This window comes from Lissotriton helveticus, chromosome 7, assembly GCF_964261635.1.
Source record: "Lissotriton helveticus chromosome 7, aLisHel1.1, whole genome shotgun sequence".
NCBI classification, from domain to species: Eukaryota; Metazoa; Chordata; class Amphibia; order Caudata; family Salamandridae; genus Lissotriton; species Lissotriton helveticus.
The window spans coordinates 1,457,300,494-1,457,323,152 of NC_136068.1; the positions used below are offsets into that span (position 1 = coordinate 1,457,300,494).

At 46.7% G+C, this 22,659-nt stretch overlaps 1 protein-coding gene across 3 annotated transcripts in view; it reads right to left on the reverse strand.

The window, feature by feature from the left end:
• Positions 1-22,659, reverse strand: part of LOC144770363 (uncharacterized) — a 918,549-nt gene that overhangs the window by 392,512 nt on the left and 503,378 nt on the right. For all 3 annotated transcript variants that reach the window (XM_078654830.1, XM_078654829.1, XM_078654828.1), the window contains exon 14: positions 7,661-8,774. In XM_078654830.1, the coding sequence (XP_078510956.1) occupies positions 7,661-8,774 (1,114 nt within the window). The remainder of the gene's footprint in view (positions 1-7,660; positions 8,775-22,659) is intronic.

Genomic DNA, 22,659 nt, shown 5'->3' on the forward strand with positions numbered 1-22,659 from the left:
TAGTCACAGGTTTAGCTGCTTGTACTGCTGACTGCCCATGACGTTGACGGACGCACCGGTGTTGATCAGGGCTGTGACGTGTGAACCTGCTATTTTTATCATGCATGTGGGCTGCGGGCACCTCCTACGCTTCAAATCACTGGCAAATGAGTTGAGGAAACACTTGTTCTCCTCTTCGGTAGAGGAGTCTCCATGGCTGTGACCCTTTGATTATTTTCTGATTATCTTGGTCTTCGAGGGAGAGTTGCCTCACAGACTTGGATAGTGGCCTCCATCCCCAGGCGCCTCTGTTTCCGGCACTCATCTGCACGTGGTGGCAAAGTGACAGAGGGTGCCACACTGTGAGCAAGTTCGCCCTTACACAGGACATTCTTCCAGGGGGTGTTCTTCTCGCACACAGTATCCGCACCGAGAAACAGGTGTTGTTTCGTCTGTTATCTCCCTCTTTGTGGCGGACAGCATCAGCTCGCTCTACTTTAAATGTGGTGAGTCTCTCTGGTTGTTGAGTGATGGCTACATCCATCTCTGTGGTTCTGGCATCCGACAGGTCATGGGACCGCGCCATGACTAGAATGTCTTTCTAGCGGGATTCTTGGCTGGCAGAGGATGAGGCTCCTAAGGATTTTTTTTCAGCACCCTTGTATTACTTGTGTTCTCACCACTTGGACTTGGTCATCTGCCTTGCACGTGCTAGCTAGCTCACTCAGCCATGCGTGGAATGCGTCCATGTACTCCCCTTCCCTTTGGCAGGCATGGCGGAGCTTGAATCGTTTATAGTCCAGATTAAGTTGAGAGTCAAAGTGTGCATCCAGAGCACTGACCGCCACGTTGTAGTCGTTGGCGGCTCTTGTGTTTGGCAGGTGTGCAAAGAGCTTGCATATTTCTTCCCCTGCCCGTTTCCCTTGTCAAGATAAAATTGTTGTTATGGCGGCAAATCCATATCTTCCACCGGGGGGAGGCAGTAGAGGAATCAGCATGTTCACTAAATGGAGGAATCAGCAAGTTCACTGACTGGGGTATGTTGTATGGTAGGTGAGACGGGAGGTTGCCCCATTGGTGGAGCCTGCTGTGGGCCTGCCTGTGCTGCGTTGTTGTCATGGCCACTAGGTGGTGTCACCGCAATGTGACCTGCTTTTGTAGTGTTCGTTTTCTTTTTTCTTTGTTGCACAAGATTCCTGCAGGACTGCCTTTTTCTTTCCTCTGTCTTTTCGTTTTTATTTTCCAGTAGCCTGGATGAGCTTAGGGGTCAGCGTGTGGCTGCTGGTGCGGTCTCTCACTCACAGGCCTCCTCCCCACATGCTGATGACCCAGGTCTCTGTAGCCGGGCCTCCCAGTGGTACCTGTGATCCCAGTGGTGGAATGTGGGTATCAGCTTGCCAGAGTGCTCCAGGCGTGGTGCGAGGACAGAGTGCTCACTCATGTTTGTTCACCAGGAAGCCGGAGAGGAGCTGCGGTGCTAGACAGGCTCTCCAGCGGCTGGACTTCCCCGTTCTCCATTGCTTCTGTTCAGCTTAGGGCAGTTGCAGATGTCCTGGTATTGGGGGCAGGATCAGCGGCTGACAGTAGGGATCACCAGCAGCTTGCAGCAGGCCTACCGCGCTGCGGTCTCTGCGCCAAAGGTAGGTCCATGACCACAGTTCTTGGGAGCAGAAGGTGCCGCAGGGTGGTTAGCACCCTGGTCGTCTGTATAGCGTGTTGTTTGGCAGAGTACTAGCTCGGTCTAAAGGTGCAGCGCTGTAAATCACAGACACTCAATTCTCATAGGTATGGGCGGAGAGACCCCGAGCTGTCCTCCCCCTTTATTATATATCCTTTGCCCACTCATGGCCAGTGGTTGATACAATGTGTGGGGAAGCTTCCGGGTCAGGCTCATGGTCCCACTCTCGCGGTATTAGGATCATTACAGAACACACCACAGCATGGGTGAGCAAGTCTTTCATTTTCATGCTAAAAAGTGTACAGACACACACCTCTCTAGCATGAAAATTAAAGACTTCCTTGGCTAAGCTGGAGTATGTTGCAAGGGGAGCTTTGTATTCCAGGCCTTGGGTGATCTGCAGGGATTTAATCATCCCTCATTAAATCCTGCTGTGCTGTCTGAGTTAAGTCAGGCAGTACAGTAGGGGACTCTTTCAAACACTCCCTCCCTGCTGACGTGAGAGGGACAGTGTCAACGTGAGGCTTCACAGCTCAGTGGTATACATTTGCGTGTTTACCTGACCCTCTCTCAAAACCGGGACATTTATTTGTTTTTGTAAAAAGTGTCGGGATGCCAGGACATTCATTGAAAACCCGAGACTGTCCAGGCAAATCCGGGACATCTGGTCACCCTACTTAAGTTATATACTGAAATGTCAGCGTTTATAGCCCGGTGCACATGCCAACACTCCTAAGTTGCTACATTCCTGGCTGCTCTCATATCTGTGGATGTAAGGACTCACTCCGACACCCGGTCCACTTTTGTCTCACTCATGAGGATCAGTTTAATGGTGATCTCGATAACAATGGGAGTTATTTGACCTCTTCATGCATGCTAGCTTTGGGAGAAACCTGAAGTAAGCTGCCCGGGGATAACTAAATCAGAACTCTTGCATTAGCTGAGGCACCAGAATCTATTAGCTCTACAGAGATCCACAACTGCGGCAAGGCTGACTGTAGAGTTCCAAAAGGGGGTGGTGATGGACTGAGCGTCTGAACCAATCAAACACTCACACCCAGTCAAAAGATCTGGGTTTGATCCATCACCGTTCTTTAGCCCACTCTGCCACCCCAGTTCAGACATGGCTATATGCAAATCAGTCTGACCCTGTGCCTCATGGGAACAGTCCAGCCCGAACTGCCAAGCCATGCCTTCCCTGGACCGGAAACAAGCTTCCGAGGACCGGTTTCTGGCATTTCAGCTGTCTTCAGCCCGGCTTGCTTGAAACCAGTGGAAAAGTGAGCAAGGGACTCACGTCTGAGCATACCCTGCCACACTTAGGCGGTAGAGTTCCTCCAAGTCAAAATCGAATCAAGAATGGAGGAATTCTTAGATGTAATTTACCCTCCTCTTGCGAGGAAACTCTACACCCAGCTTAGGCATGGCAGCCTACCACTTAGGGTATTTACTTGTAAATGGGCTAATTCAGAAAATACCGTTTGCCCTGCATGTAATGATAAGCAAGAAGATGCACGCCATGTTCTGTTTTTTTGCCCAGCCTATCAAGCAATAAGAAAATGCTGGTTGATTCCACTATGTAGGAACCCAGGTTTTAGACACTGTATCCAAGCTTGTAGGGTCCTAAGGTATGATACTCATCCCCCTATTGTTTTTGCTGTATCACGTTTCCTATTTGGTATGTGGCGCAGAAGGAAACGTTTTTTATGACAACTGTGTTTATTCATGTATTTTATACTCCTTTGTCCTTGATAACTATCTAGTTTAATCAATTTTTATGCCAATACTCGACTAGATTCTTATTTATTGTTTTATTATTCTGTGCTACCTTGTATGTATTTTATTCGCACTTTTATGGTCTGTTGACCGAAATAAAGTTATCAAAATGAAATGCATACTCATTGAAAAGTGTTCAGCTGCCTTACATTTATTTTGTTTTTCCTCAGCCATACACCGAGATCTATGTGGTTTCACTCTGGTGTAACCGCATATTAACCAATCAGGTTTTAGACGGTTCCTCCATCACTTGGTCAGTATCACTGACTCAGGTACTCATGGCCTTTTTATTCAGTCCACGTACTGTAATTACATCAAGTCTGCTGGTCTCCTTTTCACTGGGACCCTTAGACTGGCAAAACGTTAGGACCTGTTAGTGGCTGCTACAGTCTTTCTCCACTAGCCGGCTGCCCACGTGGAACATGCACAGATTCGTTCTGCATTTCAATTAATTGGGTGGCAATTAGCATTCCCCCACAGGTGATTATTCACTCATACGCTGGCACAGTATGATTCATGCTTACTTTCTTGCATTCCCTTCTCAGTGTAACTGTGTTTTTTCTGCCTAGGGCTGTGTTGCTCGTCCTGACTGTTTCCTCATTCATTGATGGATCTCCACACTTGATTTACTCCCACTACTACCAGGCAAGTTCTGATTACCAACAGTATCCAAACAAGCTAGATTGTCTTCTGGGCACGTTTTTTATATAGATATTTCCTATTTAAATTCCAGGACAGGTGCTCTCGCCGCCATGATGACCTCACAGTTATAGAGGTCGAAAAGCCGTCGACAACAGTCTTATATAGACTCCAATAACAGTGGAATATTTTTATAAACAAGAGTCATATGTCTTTTTAAAAAAAATTTTTTTATTTTCAATATGTCTTTTTAAAAAAAATTTTTTATTTTCAATATGTCTTTTTAGTAGTGATGCACGTTGTTTTATTTTTCAAGCACCTTGCACAGCACCTCCTTTTCACTTATATCATGAGCACCAGATCTCTTTCTTTGATAAGTACATTGTTTATCAAATGCAAAATTGCAAGCGAATTTTACTCTTTTCGCCTGTTGATTATCTGCCTTGGTAAAATTAAGTAGTTTATGTTTGTTGTCTTCAAACTACGGAAGACTCTTTCACTTTGTTATAGAGATTTATATCCCAGTGAACCATTGTTTCTTCAAAAGGGTGACATTTGGAGCATCACTAATACAGAACTGAATCTTATCAAAATGCCCTGTCTGTAGGATGACCACTGGTGCAGATTCTCATTTGACTCAGCCAGGAATTAATTGTGCACCATCAATACCCTTTAGTTCTTTAGGTTTATCTTTTCTCATCACAGCAAATGCATGCCACTTTAGAAAAAACTGATTCACAAAGCATCTGAAAGCACCTGAATCAACTATGTCCAACATATTCACAAGGCTTTGTATTATGGGCATGGTTAGATATAAACAAATGTGAGCTTTACAGGTAAAAGATGTAGAGATGTTGGACTGGCTCATGCTAGGTCTTTCAGCTATGAAGGAGCTTCTGCATTTCCTGACTTCTTTTATCTATCCAATACAGTAGCGGTTGCGGATGGAGTTGATGGATTGGGGTTCTTTCCCTGATGAAGGAGATTCGTTTCTCTTGAGATTGTGGAACTGCACCCGCCTAATAAGTGTAGTGTGGTTTATGGGCCTCTTTTTGCGTGCATGTTGAGTTAGCATGGCTTATTAGAAGTTTAAAAGCTATTTTACCTTTTGCTGCTTTATGCACACAACACTGCTTAGCTGTTTTTGCAAAGTTAGCTTTCGCAAAGGTCTATACATGAGAAAAAGGTTTGTTTTTCGACATCTCTAGACAGACATACAGTCTGTACAGTGAGTGCTGAGCCGCCAAGGTTATCATAACATGTGAGCCTGTTTATCGGCATGTCCGTGTAACACATTCTAGACACAACATTTTGGCAGCTGCGAGCCGAGCAAGAGTCTGGCGCCTTTATCATAGCAAATTTGCAATAATTTCACACAATTGGAAAATTCCTGGGATGCAGAGAGACTAGCCGATCCAGATGTAATTTACACTTACTGAGCGGACAGGTAATGGGGTCCCCCAAAACAAGCTCAAGAGACCTTCTATAGCTTATAACACATAATTCCTATATAGGGAGGGTGTTTAAACTAGGCGCTGTATCACTGTTTGCACTATCATTGTAATATGATTCCTCCTTTTTTGTTTTATGGAGTTGTAACCATGCTGACCATACTATTTTTAATCATATGTCTGCTTATGTTGACTAAAATACTGCGCTTGAGATCACATCGTTATAATAAATATTTTAACCTTACCGTGTCTCTTATTTACTCCTGTTGTGGACCGGTATGAGAGTATAACAAAAGAGTGTTCTCACTTCCCACTATTCCTGAGATGGTCCTAAGTCGCATGTTCTAGGTTGTCTAATCATTGGTTACTTTGCTATAGGATGAAGAGCTAATGTGACACTGATTGCTAGCTGGTTGGGGTTTCTAGGTACTGAGGTGAGTTTATGGTACACCAAAATTCACTAATGTCCTAGGTCTCTGTGTACAGTTCTGTGTATGAGCAGAAATCCTTGCAACATAAGCGGCGACCCTTTTGCCCTTTTGAAGACCTTTAATTGGTAAAGTGAGCTCAATGAGAGAACTTACAGAAGTAGGTCTATCAAAAACCAGAGCTTCAACTCTGCCCCTAGGAGGTGACAGAAGGCAACAGCAGCTGATTCATACTCCGGCTGCTTCAGCCACTTTGGCCTTGTTGCAAGTACACCTGAATGAGCTGGTTGTGTGTGTATTTGCCAGTTGCCAAAAATGGCCTTGAAATGAGTGATAAACTGCAAGTAATTATATAGACAGAGTCTTAGAATCATATACATGGCTGTAGCCCAAACTAAAGCTATCTTGGCTGAATTAGTGGGAAAGTGCTGCGGTTGATGTTTGAAATGCAACTGGGACTGTGGCAAAAAGGTCTGAAACAATAGGGTTCCTTGCATAGTTATCAGCCTGGTTGACATGAATGACTCCATAAATAGAAGGAAAACTCCTCACAGATACTGAGCAAATAATCGAAAAGGAAGTTGTAGGAGATGAGGAAAGGCATGTGGTTACTTTGGTATTAATTGGTTAAGAAGCGATAATAAATGTACCCTTTCTTTTCTAGCTGTGTTAAGGCCTGCTTAAATCTTGGTTATAGTTTGAGCAAAAACCTTAAATAGATTCTCGGCAATTTGCAGTGCCCTAAAATATTGGCCTGTCAAATTGTCAATCAAGGATTGGAGAGATAGGATGCTGGAGAAAATCCCAAACTTCTAGCACAGACCTTGTCAATGAGACGTCATGCAAAACAACGTGAGACAATGAGGGGGAAAATGGAGGGGGGAGGAAAATACAGGTACCACTCTTTTGCTTCTTTGGCTCATCACGAGGATAGACTTGTTCAGCAGGTATTGGGGTTTTGATGGCGAAAGAACATAGAAAATTGAGTAAAATATGTAGCAGAAAGTATTCAATCGCAGTCAACCAATAATTCTCATTGCTTAATGAACGCCTTAGTGGGTTGAGCTGTTATGAACCCTATGTCAACCTACAATCGTTAAGCCCCTAGACTCCAAAGAGAAACAACTCTGTGAGAGGAGGAAACTAGCTGGAATAGAAAGCCATACAACAAAAGGAAAGTTGTCAGGAAGTGGCAGCATAATTTTCTCAGGATCAGATAGACCGGTAGCTTAGGCTGCACCAGACATGAACTTCCTAACACCAAAGTCAGGACAGAGGGGAGTTAATAGTCTAACTCTTGATCAATTTCCACAACCCTTCCTTCTAAAGTTTCCAACACATCTTATAACCAGATCTTCCATTATATGGGAAGGAATATAGGAAAAGTAGCCCGACCTCTATCCTCCCCCTTGACTTTAATGACAGTCCTGAGTGTTTAACACTTCCTATGCTTTGACCCAACACTCTCCAGAACACCAGAAAGTATGCAACTGAACTCTATCTCATCCTGAAATCCAGTTGTCTCCTTATAAGTTATAATATTATATCACACTGCTAAAAAGGCGAAAGCAACTTGCAGCAGAAAGGGTCTCTATCCAGGCATAAAACAGCCAAGGTCCCCCCAAGATCTCCATTTCTCTCATTGTTCTGAGATTTTAGTGATAGTCATTCTACACACACACACACACATGCAGATTCACACAATGTACCTTTTTTTTCAAAGCTTGGGGGTTATCAATTGTGTCCACTTTCTGAAGGTGCAAACAATCTGCTGCCTGTGAAACCTGGAGGGGGGATGATCTGGGATTGTTAATTTCTGAAGTTGTGTGCCATTCGTTAAGGATCACGTGCAGAGAGCGATGCAAGCTGGGTGAAGGACCAACTTGGGCCACAAGTGCCGAGTGCTCGGAGTGTACAAAGTCCCGCAAGCTGTGCTCTTCATCCTCATTCCTGCCATCCTGTTTAACCCACAACGTCCATCTTGGGTGCCAAACATTCATGTAGTAATGGAAAATCTCATCTGGGCAAATATCTATAAGGATATCCAGGTATTTGTAACATAGTTTGGTTGAGCAGGTATTAGCAAGTCTATGCAGAACGCTCATAATTTGTGCTACTGTTTTCTCATCCAGATGAGCTATTTTCTGGTACAAGAGATCCAACACCAATGGCAAACAGTACCTTATGACAGCATGGGGCACAATGGACTTCAGATCAAGTGGGTCCTGAATGTCAGGACTTATTGTTAAGTACTTGACCAGGATTTTCAGCTTGGGTATACTCTGCATGACAGAGAGGACGACGAACCGTAGTGTATTAGGTGTGCATGTCCTTGCAATGCAGCAAGCACATACCCTCCAAGGCAAATCAGCGTTTTTACAGAGGACCCTATATAAGTCAAAGCCTGGGCTGAAGAGGGGTAGAATGTCAACAAAGAGATGTTCAGGGCAATGTTGAACAATGTCTTGCATGTGTGATGTCATTATGAATATATTCTTCACTAGAGCTTTGTCTTCTGCATACACTAGCTTCACTTTAGCTGACGGATCTGAAATGAAGAGGGAGTCCAGCTCTCCCAGCACTTCCGAGCAGTCTTTGAATGTGCTGGAGTCAAGGCTCAGGAGTCTCTTGAGGTCCATTGGTTCCAAGAACTTCATGGAGATATCATTTGCAATCCTAACTTTCTCCACACAGCTCCTTGTGATTCTTCTTGTTGCAGGTAGGCAGGCAACAATTGGCAGTTCATGGTTGTGTTGGAGGGTTTTGGTGACAACAAGTTTGTCCTTGAAGGTACTCAGTCTCAGTTCAATGGCCGCTGGGCAGCTGTAGGTGGACAACAATTTAAACATTATATGTAATTATTCTGAAGCACAGGGCCACAATGATTAACAAAGTGTGACACAATCATAAAAATATTCTTAAAGTGGCAACATAACCAAACTCAATGGACCTCTTGCTCTCAACTACCATTTCTAACTTACAAAATATTAGTAGCAGTAATAGCTCACTCCAGTTCTTGTCATTACTAACCCCTTCAAATCAAATACAGAGCACATGAAACAGTTTAAAAGAACTGTCACATAAAACGACAGGAGCAGAAACGTTAGCACCATTATTAATCTATTTTATCTGTAAAGCTGTCAATTAAATCACCGTCAGCATTATTAACAGTCCCGCTCAGATGCAACAAAGTGGCAGAAGGTTCATCTCAATCCCTGAAACTATGCTAAATGAAAAGAAAAATGGTCTCCCAATTCCTATATTCACTTTCTGGTGTAATGTTTCTTATAATATTATTTTTTTACTTCACAGCATCCATACATATATTTCCTATTGACGCAGTAATCTAGTCCCTTTCAAATGCACAGGGTCATTGAGCGAAATGTTTAGTTTTGCATATTTCTTCTCATTTAAATATGCCTACACTTGTACATAACAAACGAGTTACTTACCTTCAGTATCAATGTATCTGGTAGAGAGACAGTCTAGCCGCAGATTCCTTAACTTAGAATATCTCCAGGCGTTCAACTGGATACGGAAAACTTTCCGCAGCAGCACCTGTGTGCCAGTCGGCGGCGCCGCACGGCTCCACCCTGACGTTGTCCACAGACGTGACGTTTTCATCGGGGAAACTTTTGCGTGCCACAACGCGGAGCCACCACCAAAAACTGTGAGAGTATGGTAACAGTGTGCAAAAAAGAGGAAAAAGAAAAAGAAATTGAATGGTGAGACAGCATCATAAAGGACAGTGCCAGGCACTGTATAGTGAAAAATAGTGAAGGGAAAGAGCAGCGCACCGCTCTGAGAAGCAACCCCGCAAAAGCGAAGGCTAAACCCTCCCCGGAGGCAGAAGATGATGTGAAAAAACATCATGGCAGGCGACAAAGTCTGCAACCACAATATATAACTGTGAAGGGCAACAAGTCAGGAACACATGAGCAATGATAATCCACCACAAGTCGGCACCAGAAAGGGATGTTGTATCCCTTGTAAGAACCTATAGACGGAGGCTGGGCCAATAGACTTCAAACCAATGGACCGTGGGGGAGGTGAAAGATCCCAAGGCGATTGGGGTGAGGTGACATGAGTAGATCTCACACTGGACGACAGGTCGTAGGGATGTAAAAAGACACATGACACATGAGTATACCCACCAAACACGAGAATGGGTGTAGTACAGCTAGCAAAACAGAATGGAGCATCCTGTCGAGGAGTGAAGTGAAAGATGTCATCCCGCAGAAAGACAAAGCCACCCAGAGGGAGGCGAATGCAGAAAACCCAACCTGAAAAGGTACACGCAGAACGGGGAGTATCGGTGGGCGTTAAGGAATCTGCGTCTAGACTGTGTCTCTATCAGATACATCGTTAGCAAAGGTAAGTAACTCGTTCATCTGATAGAGACATCTAGCCGCAGATTCCTTAACTTAGAATAGATACCAAAGCCATACCCATAGAGGAGGCGGGTCTGCGACTGAACCCCAAGTTCCAGAGAGAAATTAGCCGTCAACAAGGTGACGAAACACAGAGGGGACAGCAATACCGGCGCAGCCAGCACCCGACCACGAAGCTCCGAAAAGAGCGGAAAGCAATGAGAGGCAAAGGCACCACAAGCCATGAAAGAACAGCACGAAAACCCTCATGTGTATACCGGGTTGAGAGAAAGAGCACAGAGCCAGAAATGGCGATGCTGGAGTGAGAGTTCATGTCTTCGTAAAAGAAGATTAACTGAGCCCAGGGTCTGATGGATACGCAGGATCTGCTGCGTCGACAGGAAGCAAGACTGTGAGAAAGTGCCATCTTTCTTGCCTTGGTATGCCCCCACTTTTTTCTGAACTGCTGATGTGCTTCACTGAGTGTGCCCTGGGTCCCTGCCAATCAGGTACCCAGGGCCTGTGTTCCTTCCCTAAAGAGAAAAGCTATGCTGAAACAAAATACCCAATTGGCACGCTCTGGTCACCTGTCAGTCCCTAGTAAATTGTACCGTAGGTACCCAGGGCATCGTGACCAGAGGAGACCCCTGAGGGCTGCAGCACTTATTGTGCCACCCTCAGGGGCCCTGTACCCTGGCACCCACACACTGCCTTTGCAGGCTGAGTGCCTAAGTAGAGAACTAAAACAAAAGTCGACATGGCACACATCCCTGTGTATCATGCCCACAGAACCCACTGCCCTGGCATACTTCAGTTACCCCACTAGCTGGGTGCCCTATGCCAGAGGTGAGGGCACAGGGGCATGAGCCCTGTGCCCCTACAGTACCCAGGGCCATTCCTGGGCACTGTAAGTGCAGTGATGCCATTTTAGAGTATATGGTGCTGGGAGGTCGTCATTACGAACTCCACAGCACCATAATGGCTACACTGAAGACTGACAAGTTTGGTACCAAACTTCTCAGCACATTAAACCCGCACTGATACCAGTGTGGGATTTAATGTAAAATGCATGAGAGGGCATCTTAGAGATGCCCTCCAAAACCCGAACCTACAATCCACGTCTGGGCTGAGTGGCTGCAGAAGCTGCCACACAGCGGACATGTTGCTGGACCCCTGGGTGGAGAGCCCCCGCTCTCCTTGGCCTGCAACAATGCACATCCTGGGCGAGGTGATATGTCTCCTCCCCCAGGATGGACAGGGGGAAGCTTCAAAGGCATACCGCCTCAGAGCTTCTCCAGACCATTTGCTGTACCCAGCAACTGGCCCCCCACCCGTTCTACCCCCACTCTGACGGGAAGACTGGCAGGAAAAACTACGCCAGGAAGGAGGGTGTGCCAACCTTTGCCAACCCCACCCCTCAGGTCGAGGAGGCGAGGTGAAGCACGACCCCGGGCTCCGGCCATCTTGTAGATGGGGAGCCCTGCCCAATCCCAGCTAGGCTCCTGCCCCCCTCCCACAGGAGAGGAGCAGGCAAGGGGGTGTCCTCACCCCAGGACAGGGACCCATTGGTCCCTGCCCTAGCCCTACCTGTGTCGCCCCTAAATTTAGTATTTAGGGGCTGCCTGAACCTTCCTTCATCAGATCCCGATATCAAAAGAATAAAGAAAATCAAGAAGAAGACCCGCCGCGCAGCTGCTAACAACAGGACAACAATAACTGACTTGGCCCCAGCCCTACCAGCCTGTTGATCCTGGAACCTGCTCCTGCCTAATCCCGGCGACCTCCGCGGACAGCAACCTTGGGCACCCAGAGGACCTGCCTGCCTTGACCCTCTCGAAGATTGGGACTCCCATCAGCAGAGGCTCTGCTGCAACAACCCACCTGGTGCCCACCAGGAAGCTCCGGACCAGCCCACTCTGCACCAGCCGGGCCGGGCCAACCCGAACCAAGACCACGAGAACGTCCCCCCGGCGATTGGGACCCGAAGTCCAGTGCCCAAAGACCCTCCTCGACGAATCAGCCGACGTATGCAGTCTCAGAACCAGGGGCCACCCCAACCGCGACCAGCCGAGGGTAAGCTTTTCCGACCCCCAAAGACACCCCTGCACCCGGCGCCCCCCTGTGCCTCCCTTTGGGGTACCTACCTCTCGAAGTGCTGGTCGCCCCTGGAGAGTCACCGTCCCCAAGCCTGCAGCCTTTGTTCCTTTTTCAAGATTCTCATTGGATAACATTGAGAACCCAACAGCTCAAAAGCACCCTGCACCCAGCCGCCCGAGTGCCGCTGGATGTGACCTCTCTGTCCTATCTTACTTCCCCCCCTTGCCCTGAGCAAGTGACCAGGAGCCCAACTCCCAGAACCGCATGGCCTGCTAGCCAGCCGCCACCAACCGAAGTCCCCCCTTCCCTCATTGGATAACATTAGGCCTACCTACCTCTGCACCCGGCCGCCCCTGTGCCGCTGGGACTGAACTAAATGTACTCACCTGACCCTGGGGGACCCCATAGTCTACGCCCAGAACCCTAACTTCACCAACTAAGTACTCACCTGGAAACCGGTAATTCACTTACCTGCCATTGGATAACATTGACCCATTTTGACTCGAACATTTTTTGTGTGAAGTTTTGAAAACTGAAAATATTCCTATAAAATCAGCCAAAGTCCGAACTCGAAAATACTCACCTGTGATCAGGAGAGAAGTCAGTATTGTACCTTTCAGCCCAGCACTAAACCGCAAAAGTAATCCTTAGCGGGTTTACTAGTAACCTGTATTTTCTCCATATGGACCCATTGTCTGCTTTTCTATGAAATTTCTTATGTGTCTACTTTTGAAAACTGCAAATATTCTTTAAAAATTGTACAAAATACTGAAATTCAAGTACCTACCTGTTTTGAGTTAAGCCCCCAGTGCTGGCCCAAGGAGACTAGTGCTGGGTTACAAAAGTAACGCGATCGTACTTTACCTGTAACCTGAATTTCCTCCCATTGGATAACATTGTCAGAATCACCTTGAAAAGTTTCTAAGTGTGAACTTTTAAAACAGCTTTATATTCAGGAAAATTCATCACAGTAACTAAAACGTTTTTGCTAATCTGGTTTCAGCTTAGACCCCAGGACTGAATCTAAGATCTAGTCCTGGAACTACCAAAGTAATCCATAAAGTAATCAACAGTACTTTCCTATGAAAAACACATTGAGCTCAATGCTAGAGTGTGTTTCAGAACTGTGTTGCTTATTATTTATCCTGTAATTATTGTGTGTACAAACTTATGGCTCCTCTGCAAAGTATTTACATGAGAGTACTCGTACCTTGAAAAGTATATTTTTATAACTGTTGGTTCTAAAAATAAAACAACAATATCTGAGGATATAACCACAATTGGCCTGGAGTTCAGTTCTTGAGTGTGTGAAACGTTTTGCTGACTGAGTGTGTACAACAAATGCTTTATACTGTCCTCTGGTACTGCCTTACTGCTTGACCAAGCTACCACTTTGGAGAGTAAGGTCAGTTCTGACTTTAACCTCTGTAATACCTCTGGGGTTGGTGGACTCTATACACACTGTACTTCCTTCTAGTCCAGTATATATAGAGCCACGTTCTCACAAAGACCCAGAGAGAGGACAAAACGGTATGACAGTGTATGCACAACAGTGGAAAAAAGCACTGTTGAAACTGCACCAGCTAAGATACGTGGGGCAGTATTGGCAGGATGCCAAACCATGGCCAGAAAGTGTCAGCATGACCAGAAACACAAGATACTCCAGTACGCAGTTGCTCTTTCACAAAAACATGTGAGAGGGCGGACGGCAATAAGCAGAAGCACCCAGAACAGGACCCCAGTAAGACTGGTATTCATGTGGAAGTTAGGAATACATTTAAGAATACCGTGTGGATGCCAGTACCACACCAAGTAAAGGGAAATCCCACTGTAGGGTAGCATGAGCAACCCAGATGTGAAGGACTCATTACCAGGCAGGCAACCGGCAAAAAGGGTCATCCGGCAAGCCGGACACACACACAAGAGCTTGCACCATGAGCAGACGGGGGCGAAGACCACATACACCTCAGCAAGGAACGTTGCCTGTGCGACTCCGCTGAGGGAATAGCACAGAGCAGATATACATTAAGAAATATACACATCTAAAAAGGGTGTATTGCATAAGACAAGACAAGAGTACGTCATATGTACCAACAGTCTTGGTGAAGTAGAGTTGGACAGGACAATGTCCAGATCCGTAAGCGACATCAGCCACCCGTTCGGGGGGAGCCACAGTCCCCAGCTAGACAGATGAAGAGATGGAGCAGGACACAAAAGTGGAAACAGTCAGGACCAATGTAATGGCCTAGGGATGTGCAGGCAAGACCACCCAAGAAAGCGGGAATCCTGAAGAGAACACTTCTCCTGAGAGTGTTACCCCTTGAACCCAATGCAGAAGCTGGAAAACACCTGCGCGGAAGCAACAGGGAAATAGGAAAAACTCCTGTTTGGGAAGTGCCCAGAAAATGAGAGCACAAGGCAGTGGACAGCATAGAAGTACATGGGGAAGACACCACTGCCTATAGACAAGTTCAGACAGGACTGAAGTACGAGAAATGATCACCCATCACGGAGAGTAGAGGGTAGAACTAGTCATCGCAGAAGCGGAAGAAAGAATGCAGGCACCCCATGATAGCTAACAGACCAGGGTGCACCCACACTATGCGCAAACACTGGAGAAGTGTGCCGCGCAGAGGCTCTGCCATTGCGCTATACGATGGCAGGGCGTCAGCTGCGGAAGAACTGTGCCGGAACGGAACAGAACAAGGGGAGCACAGCGAAGCTGAAAAGCACCCCTGGGAGAGGCAGTCGAGGCAGGTAGGGAACCTCTACCGATGCTTCGAAGTACTACGTACAACCGAATACCGCAACCCTAACTGAAAGCGCAATAGAGCGACGCCAGCCTGTGGGGTTGCATAAAAGCAGAAAGAGAGGACAGACTGATTCACAGAAGAACCACTGTGAGGGACTCGAAACGCGTCGGCATTGTTCACTTTTTTTACATTCATTTGATTGTGATTAATGCAGAACAATTCTAAATTTGCATAGAAGCAGATAGATGCTGTATTGGGTTGAGATACTCGGTACTTCTTTATGTTTAAAAGTTTGGTGAATAATCAGGATTGAGACTGCATTATTGAGTAATAGCGCCATGTTTCACTGTGATTAAGAGCACTTTGGTATTGCAAATTGTATATATATGTTATTATCATTTGTGTAGTCATGTCTCTAGTATTGTATTAATTTTTGTTTTTCGTGGAATAATTTTGTATTGTAGAGTATATGGCAATTCGTGAAGTTGATGATGTTCTTTGTTTTGCCTAGACTAAAATAACTGAATAATTCAAAAGCGAATGAATTCAAAAGACTTGAAAGTCTGGATAAACTAATAAATTTTGGTTTACCCTATTTAGCATTCATTGGTTTATTGATAACAGAGGCATAGGTAAAATCCCCATTTTTCTGCATTCCTTGTAGGAAGGCAGCTACATAATAGCCAGCTAATACCCCACATAGGGTAAGTCTTAACCCCGGCAAGGGGGTTCCTCTTGAGACAAGCGCACCGATAGATGACTGAAAGGAAGGCAGAACCAAGTAACCAGCTGTACTGACCAAAGGCAAACACAGCGGAGTAGCCAATTAGACAATCTGGGTATTACGTCATGAACCCAGGGTCCCAAACAAACAAGGCAACACTGCCTATGCACAAGAAAAATATAAGCTAGAAGTACGAGAAAGGCAGGCCGCAAGTGCCAGACAATCACTTAAGACCAGACATGAGGCAGGAGACCGCTGAATCAGCGTGACAGTCAAAAAGATCCACGCGATTGAATGGCATATCCCGAAGAGCGTCCAGAACATTGCCGGGAAAACGACTATCGTGCAGCCATGCATGGCGGCGCAGAGCAACCGACCGGGCCATTGCCCTACCCACAGAGTCTGTAGCGTCCAGGGCCGATCGAAGGGAAAATTGTTCCATTCCCCGGCCATCAACAATAAGGCGATGCAAGTTAGCCCGTGCCCTTCTGGGAGAGAAGGAAGAAAGAGCTCAACCAAGTTCTATAGGGCAAAAGATGCATGTGCGAACACACAAGACGTGTTCAAGGCACGGAGGCCCGCACTGGCGGAGGCAAAAATGTGGCGACCACATGTCTCCAGCCACCGAGACTTTGTAGTGGGAGGTAGCAACAGCAGAGCAGAAGAAGGCTGCAAAGCAAAAGCCGCCTGGACAACCAGACCCTAAGCTCTAGGGTGAAGGGACAAGCAGACAGGATCGTCTGGGGTCGGGCGATGTCGGCGAGCAATGGCCCGATCAACAGGGTCACCAGAGGAGGGCCGTGCCCAAGTACCAAGCAGGATGTCAAACAAAGACCCACCAAAGGGCAGCAAAGGCTCCAAGTCCACAAGCTCCATGTGGAGGAGATCAAGTAAAGGATCAGCGGCAGAGAAACCACAGGGGGCTGCAAGTGAAGAATATCCGCAGTGCTGCGAACAGCCTTTGCGAAAGCCGCACTAGCCTCTGTCGCTATTCTGGGGGGCGACAACAAACCATTGGTCGGGGATGGTTGGGGGCTAACTATTCCACTAGACAGTAAAGGTGGAGAAGCTTGAGGTTGATCCGAAGGATATGGAACGCAAGGCATCTGCACCAAAGGGCACCGAAACGACCCCGAACACGGTGAACCCAAAGGGATTTCATCCTCCTGTAAGAGAGGAGCGGTAGGTGCCAGGCACTGGCGTCGACCGACGTCGAGACGGCGTTGCATCAACGTCAAGAACCTCCAGAGGGGACTCGAACTGGGCGCGGCCCGATGGTGACTCAACCTCTACCTGAAGGGAGGAAAGAGGTCGCCAGGGCGTTGAGCTCGGTGTCGCAGCTGACGTCAGCACAGGAAGCTGCACATGGCTATGCAGCGACTGGACGGGTGGGCTGGACGGACGACTGGGATGCCCCTCCGGGACGTCTCTTGACGTCGTATGGACTCCGGAACTGGAGTCGATGCACACAGCCGGAACCAAGGACGAATCTGTCGGCAAAGACCCAACATGAGTGCCTTCCTTCACTGTGGGACCCAAAGGCACACCAGGGAGAGGGGTGACCCGAAGATAGCCTGGAGCGGCCGTGATTAGGGCTCCATCCTGGTATCGTCACTCTGACACCCGGAAAGGGTGGGCATGGGGGAGATGACTCCTGGGCGCCTGTGCCTGGCAAAGACCGAGAGCAGCAGGACCCAGCGTCACGTTTACGGGAGGGCGACCTCCGCGACTTATGCTTGTGCTTACCTGTCTCCAAACGACTTCTGCAGGAACGACCCCGTGAGCGGGCCCGATCCCGAGAGGGAGATCGGCGGCGTGAAGGCGCAGGCCCGGACATCCGGGCAGCCAGCAGCTTCATACGACGCTCCCTTGGTTTCATCTGCTGACAGGCGTCGCACTCTTCGGAGTCGTGGTGCACTCCCAGGCACTACATACATATTGAGTGCGAATCCTTGACAGACATTTGTCTCGTACAGGTCTCACACGCCTAAAAGCCCAAAGGCATCGCACACTATCCAGTGACGTCTAAGGCGTCGAGAAGGCCTAATAATTAGGCCAAGGAAACGCTGGTTTTCCTGGACCCGCGTTGGGACGCAGAAAAGAAGAAGGCTGACGTCAGCATTCCAGGGGGGGGGGGGGAGACTGGCCCCCGGCGCGCAGAGGTGCTGCTGCGGAAAGTTTTCCGGATACAGTCGGACGCCTGGGAATATTCTTAGTTAAGGAATCTGCGGCTAGATGTCTCTATCAGATAGTCATATTCTATACATCAGGCGTTTCAAAATTAATCCCTCTGTGGTAAAAGTAATTCGGGCAGTCAATATGAAGTTATACCATAATTAGTGTCAAACTTTTAGGGATATATCGAGGAAAGAGATTGTAAGGACGTATCTCAGTGGGAAAGGAGTAGACCCACCAGCACCTCACCGCACAATAAATTCTTGCTCTTTGTCCCCAAACTCTTTCCCCGCAAACCTTGAGACCTAGAACCTCACATATCTTCCCCTTTTAAAGCAATGAAAACATTATTTCCATACACTTGTACAACAATCAAAACAATATTCAGCAATAAAATTAAAGTTAAAGATACATACAATGACATAAACCAAGATAAATGTGATGACATACACAAAAAAAAAGAAAATATATAGGAAAAATCAATGCATGACATAATTCAAATATGCAGGAACACGTTTCCTTGGACAATGGTCACGTGTAGCGCTCCTGACAGGAGAATTATCTTTAACACCACATTGCATTTGCCATTCCACAAAAGCCAATTGTCCCTCCGGTACAACCAACAATCTCTCCTTATTCCAGACTCTACCATTGCTCATGCGCATATCATTCAGCCAGATCCTGAACCGGGAAAGTAAACTTAGACCCCCTCAGAAATTACATGACCAGGTTTTTGCACATGTACCCAAAACATCTTCTGGAATTTGTCCTGCACTCCTATCCCATCTTCAGCAACACCCTGCATCTTGGTCTGAATGCCCCTCCTCATATCCTCAACTCCATGCAATAACTAAGGGTCTATAGGACGAGAACCCATCCATTCTCTCCATAGTTTGGTGCCAGGCAAATGCCCTCCCAACAAAACAAATCGGGAAACACCTGTGCTGTCATTGGGAGTGGTTCTCAGGGCGCAAATCATATCGTCGATAACTATTCTCCAATTCAGTTTTTTAACCAAAGCCAACTGCAAACGTCCTTTCAAAGTACAGAGCAGTCTATGTGCTTAATGCCTACCTCTTATAAATGCTATAATTTCAACAGAGAGTAAGAAAACAAGTTACTTACCTGTAACTTCAGTTATCCAGTATTGGTATCTTTCATAGATTCACATACCTGAATCATTCCCCGTCGCGGGAGTCCCACGGAAAAATCAAAGGTAGTGCCAAAAGTAAATAACAGTAGTAGTAGTAGGCCCCAAGGAAAAGGCCTGAGGCCTAGATCTTAGCAGCCTATCTACGTCATTATGCTAAAAGAACCAAAAAATTGTCCCAACCAATCAGCTATCAGAATCCTCTAGAACACACTCTGCAGAGCCAGTTCTCCTCAGATTTTCCTTAGCACAAGTGGGAAGTAAGTGTTCCAAAACATAGAGAATTGACTCTACCGGGAGGAGGGGGGTGCATGTGAATCTGCGGGGGAGGCCGTACTGGAGGAAACACTCGGAAAAGTCCTTTCATGAATTGCTTGATCAATGAGGATGAACATAAAGAAGGAAGTTTAGTTCCTTTTCTGAATCTGGAAAGTGCGGCTAAATGGACTTTGACTGATGAAAAAGGGAGTCCAGATCTAGCCAGATGTAGCAAATAAGGGAGGATCTGTTCCGCATGAGCTTCCACTGGGTGAACATTGTTAGCCTCGCACCGGCAGCAAAAATGGCTCCATTTTAGACGATAAGTCTTAATTGTGCTCCTGAGCTCGCGATTTTGTCAAGATGTCATGACAGTCCTGTGGGATGTTAAGGTCCTTAAATTCTATGGAATCAGAAGCCATGCGTGTAAATGTAGAGACTGAGGTTCCGGGCTAACCAACTGACCTCTGTTCCGCGACAACATTGTGGGTGTTGGAAGAAGACGGATCGGCTGTACCTGGGATAGTAACAGAAGTTCTTGGAACCAGTACTGCTGTGGCCACCGGGGTGCAATCAGAATGAGACGGCAACCCTCCAGCTTCATTTTGCGTATTACTATCGGGATTAGAGGAATTGGGGGAAAAGAATAAGCACAAATCCCTGACCATCGCATTGTCATGGGGATGAGCCTTGCTTTTACACTGTGTTAAGTTGGCATGAGCTTATTAGAAGTTTAAACGCCATTTTTCCTTTCTGCTGCCTTTCCACACGGCACACATTATTATAAATGTTTAGTTTAGCAGAGTGTTTTGCTTCACACGAGAATAATATGTTTTTCTATATTAGCAGCCTTGCTTGGTAAGCTTTGTCTGAACACTGAGTGCCGAGGACTTCAAGGTTATTTCAACACAGTGGTTGTTGTTCGGACTGATCAGCGCACGTTCTAGACATAACATATGCAGCTGTGGCCACCTCTGAATTTGGCGCGTTTAATAATGCATTGCGTAGGCATGATCACACACACTTGGAAGAACATTTGCATGCAGAGAGCAGTTGCACGATCTGATGTGATCCATTTCTGCTAAGACCAGAGGTATGGGGCCGCCCTTGTAATCCCTAGAGACCTTCTGTAGATATAAAATAACCTGCTAGCAAGGGAGGGTGAGATATAGGTGTATTCTAACCCGTTTCAATTTAGCATTGTAATATGCTTTCTCCCTTTGTATTTTATGGAATAGTAACTATGCTGATATTCTTGTTGCTTATAATATGTTTGCTTGTATTAGCTAAGATCCTGCGCATGAGAACATGGCATTAGAAATAAATATTTCAAAACTACTCCCTGTTTTGGACTGGTATGAGAGTATAACGAAAGAGTGTTCATGTGTTCCACATTGCCTGAGGTATTCTAAGTTCCATGCTCTGGGTTGTCCAATCATTGGGGTTATGGAAGAACCAATGAGACATTGATTGGTAGTCTGGTAGGGGATTTTGGCTACTAAGGTGAGTTTTGGTACACCCTAATTCACTGAGGTTCCAAGTCTCTATGCACAGTTCTGTGTATGAGCAGAATCCCTACTACATGGTGCCCAACGCTGGTGGTCTTATTACATGACGCTTAAGTAGTACTTCATTCTGTCCTTAGCCCCATCACTATTGTTTCCGGATAACAGTGGTGTTGGACAAACCTACCTATAGTTACATAGGTCTTTTCAAGCTTGAATCTTTCAAAACTGTTTCCTTTTGAATTACTACCTAGTTGTGCTACTTTGTTTTACATTGTACCTTTTCTTGTCACTATGGCGAACATTGTTATACCGCAACATAGTCTCATTGCGGTTCGCAATCATTTGCAAGCTTATAATGTTGGTTTGGAGGGCAAGGCAGTGATTTTGGTAGTGAGTGCTGAGATTGCTTACCCGTTTGAGATTTTCTACTCTTGGGTGACGTTTCCTGCAGTGGATGCGGCGACGCAGGTTTTTCACACTCACACTCACACAGCCGTGCCCGGGCAATATGTCCCTTATAGGACACATGAGATTCAGATTTCTGCATGGCAGCACTGTGTTTGATTTGATGGTGCCCTTCCCACAGTGTAACGGCGATTAGATTGGGTCCTTTGTCCATTCCAGGCGCTTCTTGGCCGGTTTTGGCTGGATTCACCCCGCATCCTCGTGCGGGGCAAGTCCCCGTTGCTGAGTTATGGACCCTATATGACTTCTATTAGTGGGTATACGGGCCATAGTTCTATATATTACCTGTAATTTCCAGGGCGGGGCCCCTGGTGTCGCGGCCCTTCCAGCTGGACCGAGCGGAATGAAGCTTAGTCCCGTGATGGTCAATGCGGTAATGGGCAAGCGACCCCCAGATCAGGATGATATGCCTTTTTGGCTTGCCGAGAAGTTTGACCAGCTGGAAGCAGTGTTTCCTAATAAGACTCCCGTAGAAAAACACAGGATTCTTACAATTAGTTTACCCAAGGACTTGGTACCAGAAGCCAGTGACTATGAGTCATGGTGTAGGATTTTTGCGGCAGTGTACACGAGATGCTTCGGCTGTCCTTCCAACAGTCATTAAACGTTTTCATGACGAACACAGACCTGAGGCTGCGGTTGAATTGGGAATGAGATTCGTTGGCACATTTGACTTAGTTTCCGATCTGGTCCTTTCTAATGTAAAGGGAGATGCGGTGAACTTTCAAGTGGCTAATGCCTTACGCGATGTCCCCGATGCCGAAAAACCCTGACAGTTACCGAGAATTATTATGGCGGCTTATAAAACCATTGGCCGCAATAGTTTAGGTGTCAAGCCCTTTTCTGCTAAAGATAAAAAACCAACTCAGGGTGCGAAGTCTGAAACAGACGTTCAAACCACAGCTCCAAAGAAAAATTGGAACAGAAATAAAAAACAGGGGAAACAGCAACAGAAACTGGAGTCCCGTCCCCATCACCAGTGCCTGCGTCTACTGAGCGCGTTTATGAGTTGCGCGACCGCGCTACGATTAAGTCGCCTCATCGATTTCAGGTTCCTGATCAACGCTCTCCTCGTTCTTTACAGGACACATCGGCCTCATCGTCCGGTGGTGGAGGCGGCGGCAGAGGTCGGGGTGGCCAGCAGAGTTGCGACCAGCCCCGCCCGAAAGCCGATTCTTCACAGAAAAGATCCCAGTTTCAGAAAAAGA